Source organism: Hypomesus transpacificus, chromosome 17 (assembly GCF_021917145.1).
Source record: "Hypomesus transpacificus isolate Combined female chromosome 17, fHypTra1, whole genome shotgun sequence".
Classification (NCBI taxonomy): Eukaryota; Metazoa; Chordata; class Actinopteri; order Osmeriformes; family Osmeridae; genus Hypomesus; species Hypomesus transpacificus.
The window spans coordinates 3,860,437-3,867,446 of NC_061076.1; the positions used below are offsets into that span (position 1 = coordinate 3,860,437).

The following is a 7,010-nucleotide window of genomic DNA, read 5'->3' on the forward strand; positions in this document are numbered from 1 at the left end:
TTTACGCTCAATTCCTAAATTGATTTTAAGTCACTTGGATTCTTTGCCAAGGTTTCTCCACAATATAGGTAGTTCTTGTATGATATGCTTAATCATACATATCAAATTTGCAGCTGGCCCTGAAATACAACCCCACAGTTGACATCTAAATAATCCATATGAGTAGGTTCAATATAGTTTGGGAGCATGTGGACTATGAAAGATGTTGTAGCATATAGTGGCTGTAATGACATGCTGTTATTTTAAAATAAATGTGAGACAGACACCAGGGGTAACGTCATGGAAACCGGTAATGACTAAGGTCATCCTGTTGTTGTTTTGTTAGTGCACTTGTCTCACAGAAAATTCTGAAATTGCTGAAGAACTCAAAGCTGAGGCACATGGAACGTTGCAAATGAGGCTTAAGATATCACGCCCATAATTAATTGCGCAAATTTGTTTCTATTAAATAAAAGTAACACGTATTGCAAAACCTAATTAGCATTAATTAAGCTTGATATCCTAATTTGGAAAATGTGTCGTTGAAAACAAGCGTTTTCGGAGAGCCTTTTCTACTCAGCTGGTGAATACGAGCTTGCTGCCTTTGGGCAGCTTTTCCCTCCTTTGAGAGTTGAAAATGAGAAATGGAAATGGAATATCAGGAGGTGCTAAATTAGCTGCCTGATCTGCACTTATTGCTGCATATACGCCCCTATTACTTTGCCAATCTGTGCCTCTCTTTTAGCATTCTAGGCATGGAGACGTGTCGAGATAGCAGATTTATCAAATGGGAAAATGAATGCATGATGATCAGTTAAATTGAAAATCAGCGCCTGCATGACAGCCCGACCTGACACCTCCGTAATTAGAAAGAAAAATGATGGCGTCCGATGCATAATAGAGCAAAAACAATTTACACTCTCCCATAATGATCCAGCGTTCAAATTGAAAATTTCTCCGGGTAGAAATTGAATTCATAAAGTATGATTCATGGAGGACACATCTCCTGGAGGCTGCCTGGGCACATCGATTGATAGTTGGTCTTGAATCATACAGCGCGCAGCTCTCAGGCAAAAAAAGCTTAACTACTTAAGCAAATCGCTAATTTCACCTTTAGGCCACCACTGTGCAGCCAGCGATACTCCTATTCAGTCTTCTAATGAATAATACATGAACACCCCATAAACTGCAAATAACAGTCGGTTTAAATCAACATTGGGATATAGTGAAGGACACCTTCATCCTCCTTTCGAAATGGCTATTCTTAAATTATATGAACACCATGAAGTGGTTTAACTGACCAGTCACGACAAGACAATATGTTGTCATTTTTGTACTTTTTCTTTGAAAGTTTGGATTAGGTTACAATTTATTCATTCTTCCCTTATCCACATTATTGGCATACTCCTACCCCCCACCCAATAAGTCATTGCTTTTTCAGAGCAAACAACAGTCATTGGTTCAGAATTATGTAAATATTTAGAAAGGGACACTGGCTCAGAAATTAATTTGCTCCGGCTCAGACGTAAATCTGCCCCACTGATTATTTTCAATTTATTTGCAAATCAAGACCCAACGAGAATAAGAGGGTTTGAGGATATTTAACAAGGATAAAAGACAACTGCACCATACTGCAAATAATGATTTTGATATTTAATATAGCTTTGTTTTCGTGACATTTAGGGCAGTTAAACTGGGGTGCCATGTCAACGTTCTTCTTTTCTTACCTCAACGTTAGGTCTGGTCAAGTCAACATTGCTAATATTGCCGTGGCGCAGATGTCCCAGGGCCTGCACAGCATCCCTGGGGACCGCCAGCCCTATTAGAACAAATGTGTTCTCCTATTGTAAATAGGCACGTTTTCTTCGCCCTTCCTATTACAGCCGACGCATGATCAATAGGCTGATAACACACAAACATCAATGTAAGCGACAGAACAATGAGGGATATCATCGAACATCTATCTTAATATAGCCCGCTACAAGGGCCATGACAAAGTGAAAATCTCATGAAAATTCCGCCCCACGAATTCCCATCTCCTATCCAATATGCACAAACACACTCCCAGCTGCCGGGGCTATTATTTTCCTATTTCAATTTGACACCCCAGCCTTTCATGCTAATTCTATTATTCTTGGAAGTTTATGTGATTTCATATCACTAGAAATCGGTAATGTATTATAACCCTTTGGGCTAAAATAAACTGAATCCCTGCAGTAGCCACCGGGAAAATAATTACTTTCATATCAAAACTCTGCAGGAGTCGAGCGGGTCCTTTCGCCTCCGGCTCGTAACCTCATTTCAGTGGGGCTTATAGATGAATAAATTTGTTAAGGCAATACACAAAGTAACATGAGATTTCTTAAGACAGCGCTTCCTATACCCACTGTATGTGCTATTTAAGGTCTCACACGGTTTGGGTTTCTTGTATACAATCGATTTATTTATGAAAACCTTACATATATAAATATTATAATACTTTTTACAGCTTTTGAGGATTGTTGTGGTTTTGATGTCTTTACAGTTTGTTACACAGGGGGCTACTACAAGGCCTAGCCTACAACACACAAACAGGCACGCGCGCACACAAGCACACACTCTCGCAAACAAACACACTGTTATATGACACGCCATCAGAATATCATCTGTAAAATGAGAGTTTAAATGCAAAGTTGTTACATTATAAAGCTTTGGACTAATTAAATATTTTCATTTGATTCTAGGCCTAGATTATTCCATATTGACATCTTTAGAGTCTGTCTTTGTTTCTTGTGGACAGCTGGTTGACTTTGAACTTTCTGTGATGTCTTTTACTAACTGCTCTTTTTTGTCTGATTGCAGAGACTTTAAATCGACACGGTTTGGACCCTCATCTTGGAAATATGTATCATTGCAATTGGCTGTGGACTGACTACTGTTACCACTAGACAACGTCTGGCCTGGGCTGGTCTGTGACGAGCTAGTCTTGTTTCCATTGACCTGCATTTTGATTGATAATTCGTTGCTTTGTGGGCTGTTCGATTCTACATTGTTCTTATATCCAGCCTCGGACGCTTGGTCTCCATGTGCAGAATTGTCTGTATCGGGGCCTGGCGCTGCTGTCTTTAGAGCAGTTTGAGGAACAATGAATCCAAGCGGCTGTGTGATGGGATACAGTAAGAAATGTCCTTTTCCAATCAAAGGCCGCGAAGAGGGTAAGGCAGAAAATCCATCTACGTTCGGTTTGCGCCTTGGTCTGGAGTCAGACAGAAGGCTTTCTACACTAAAGGGGTTAAGTTTCTGAAGTGTAGATGCTCGGCCGTTTGCGCAAAAGCTTGATGGTTGACTGCAGTCAGACGAGTCCAGCTCGCATCCACCAGTGTCTTGGTTTGAGTGTCTTTGGTTCTGGATTGTGTGTGGAGTTTGGTCACAGCTCGATTGGGTTTGGTTTCGGCCTGTAGAGTCACACTGTACAGTTTGCTCACTGTCCGTCACTTGTGACACTCCGCTGTCACTGTCTGATCCACAAGGAGTGTGAAACAGGTCCCCGTTTAGAAGTTTGTTCTGGGACCTTAACAGCCTTCGTTCCTGCTTCCTCTTCTTTTTCTCTAGCCTGTCAAGTTCTCTCCTGGCGATTTCCTCCGCGTCCATAGGTTCTCCACTGCATGTCGTTGGGTGGGAATTATGAGCAGGTCGTCCTGGTCCTTTTTTTGTGTTTTCTTTTTTCCTCCATTTGGCTCTGCGATTTTGGAACCATACCTGCAGAAAAGTCAATAGCACGGTTAAACATGCCAATAAGGATTACCACTTGATTTCTAAAAATAGAAATAGGCAAGGCTACTAAAATGTAGCCTATCTTTTGAAAAAATAATTATTAATCATTAACTATTTGAATAATACGCAAAAAGTGTCTTAGGTTAGGTACAACCTTTGCCTAGAATTTACTGTTGTAAATATTACTACGTTTATTAAAATAAAATGGTTTCAACGTAGGCTATGTGATTTATTTGGCTTAAGTAGGCCTATACGAATCCTTGCATCAGATTGAAAAATAAATATTATTATTGTCAAAGATATCAAAGGTCTGTGATAAAACTGCTACAAGCTCAATTTTACAGAGGGAAAATGTGTGTTTCATTATAACGTAGGCTATATGCCACAAGGGTACTATGAGTTATGACTCTAATAAGTGTTGAGAATATGACAGGCCTCGTTATTTGTTTTTGGTAATGCCTTTAAGCATGCCCTTTTAGACCATGTCTATTTGCTTGAAACAAAATAATGGCCCCGCATATATTTTTATTACCTTCATTCATGCAAAAAAAAAAATCACCTTCGATTGCCATCGTCAGGTGAATACGAAAATTATTTTGTTAGGGGTGCCGTTTTCAAAATAGATCAAAGTGCTATGGTGCTCGGGGTTTAGGCTACTACCATCCACTATATGAGCTGTGATTGACGAGGATTTTATGCTGAAGTTTGTTTTGGTAGGAAATGTACTAATAGTAGGCTATACAATGTTACACAGACACGGCTTTGTTTTGTGTGCATATGACCTGCCTGTGACTTCACATAGCCCACAACATCAACCACATCAAAAAATACAAATAGTGAAAATGATGTATATTACCTGCACCCTCGATTCTATTAAATCCAATCTCAGAGCCAGTGCCTCCCTCATGAACACGTCTGGATAGTGACTCTCATTAAAAGCCTTTTCTAATTCTTCCAGTTGCCAACCAGTGAAATTTGTGCGAGTTCGTCGTCTCTTACAACCGGGACTATCTTTGTCTGGGTCTCCAGAGTCTAGCATGAGAGTAAAAAAAATGGAGAGCATGTGTAAGATACAGACCAGAAAATAAAATATGAAGCATATATTCAATAGGCTTTGTTGAACACTTTCTTTTTTGATTGTATAATGTTTATCTTAGCATAGCCTACACGTACGCTACAGAATTACAATATAGCAGCTGTTTATGATAACAAAGCTCATCATGTTATATTCAATAGACAAGTAAGATAAATAGACCATATTGCCTAAGGATTAGTATACGTTTTGATGTCTGATCTATTTTCTCACTGTCACAACACAGGGTGTTGGGCTATTGCCTAACGTTTTCAGTTTATCTAGCGTGCATTGAAAGACCTATCTTTGTCTCCTGGTTAGAATGGCTTTAGAGAGAAACATGTTGGTGAAACGGTCGTTCTTTGTTTTCAGGTGGATCAACAGCCAACATTTAGTCAAGTATTACAATACGTTTTGCTTACCTGACAGTTTGTACTGATGGTTATCTCCATTCATGCCACAGCCAGAAGACAAGAGAGGGTTAGAATTAACCACTGAAGCTGTGCAGGAACCATTAAGTAATCCGTCTATTGAAAAAGGAACTGCGGCCGCAGATTGAAGTTGATGACCGGCTAATTCGTAAACGTGATGGTGGCTTAGATGGTACGGAAAGCCCACCATCCCACCAAGAGAGCCTCCAAACTGGGCATGAGGTGGATCCAGTATCCTGCTGTCCATCATCTCCCAGGCAAAAGGAAACGACGTCTGGAGGCTGGTGATGTGAATTTAAAAAGCATGCAGTGAGTGTGGCCAGCGAGGAGGGGACATGATGTGAGGGGAAGGATGAGCTGTACTTTATCAACATGAACCTTCCAATAATTAGCCTAGGCTTTGGGAATTTGAGACCAATGAGAAACGGTAATCGACAATGACGTCAGAGACGTAGTCTGCAAACGCTTTCCATATCGATTGCTAATTAAACCTGACATCCACCTCAATAAACAATATCAGAGCTGTCACAACAACACAGGAGGGCTTTGATAAGAACTACATAACAACTACACGGGGGACCACCATGAGGGAGTGATCAGATGGAAATCCGGAAAAAAAGCTTGAGCGTCGGGATCGTGTTTGCTAACGGATGCGCTCCTGGACGAGGAATGCTTACATTGTGGTCGACGATGAGAGTATGATGTTTTAAACGGTTGTACAAATAGCTCAAACAGCTGAGGAACTGACCCTTTCATCAAGCTATAGCCTGCTTATGTTGAATGAATTGCGTCAACACTGATGCATGTTATGGTTTTGTTGATTATAGGCTGTAAATCGGCATCTTCAAGCAAACTGAGGTGTAAATTAGCTATCATAAACTAGCCAAATTGAATGCAAACTTTACGTTCATTTGAAAAATAAAAAGTAGTGCGTTTATTTTCTTCTTTATCTAGTCGAGGACCAGTTTAGGCTTACCTACTTGTAATTTCCATTGGTTCGTTCAAATAGCCTATTTTTGGAAAACCATTTGGAACACACAATCTTAAATTATCGGGTTTTTTTTGCAGCATTAAATTGATCATTGGCCAGAGCTGTGTGTTTTCTGTAGGCAGGATAAGATTTGCCTATTAGACTTGTCATCAGTGGACCTAAATGCCCAATGCATCCTCTATTAGCCTGTGTGTGGAAATGTGTTAATTTAAGCATTGGTACTTGTTTATCAATCAGAAAAACAAGGACTAAACAAGGAATAAACTATGTTTATTGACCCAATTAACCTGTAGCCTCATGTAAACAAAACATAGGCCTGTGTGAATATGGAGAACTGCATTAGAAATCTTGGTTTCTACAGGCTAGTTCTGTTTCTCTTTAAGGCTTCCGCCAATAATTTATTTATCCCGCTGTCTGACGCTGTCATAACGTTAATATTAGTTGAAATGTTCCTCTCCACTCACTCCCTGACCCTTGGCACCCGGATTGGCGTGTTGTAATAACCCGAATCTCTTAACAGAAGCCGTGATAATGGTTACCTTATTAGCATGCAAATTGTTTAATTAATATTATTATGAGGAAGTATATAATCCGTTCGTCACTTGACCTCAAGCCCAAATAGCAATCCTCTGTATTTCAAAATGTAGGCCTACATTTTAATGAACTTCTTAGAAATGCTTCATGATGTGGCCTTTTTATCCATCTTTGCTACAAAGCTGTTCTTGGAGTTGCCTTTGATGCCTTACTCTCTGTAGTATTAAACTTAGTTTATCACACTGAACAC

General features: G+C 39.9%; 1 protein-coding gene across 1 annotated transcript in view; it reads right to left on the bottom strand.

Annotated features, from left to right (window-relative positions):
* Positions 1–2,584: 2,584 nt before the first annotated feature.
* Positions 2,585–7,010, bottom strand: part of uncx (UNC homeobox) — an 11,388-nt gene continuing 6,962 nt past the window's right edge. Inside the window, exons 2-4 of the mRNA XM_047039007.1 lie at positions 5,227–5,516; positions 4,589–4,764; positions 2,585–3,717 (exon numbers count right to left, since the gene is read on the bottom strand). Coding sequence (XP_046894963.1) covers positions 2,710–3,717; positions 4,589–4,764; positions 5,227–5,485 — 1,443 coding nt within the window. The 5' untranslated portion in view covers positions 5,486–5,516 and the 3' untranslated portion in view covers positions 2,585–2,709. The remainder of the gene's footprint in view (positions 3,718–4,588; positions 4,765–5,226; positions 5,517–7,010) is intronic.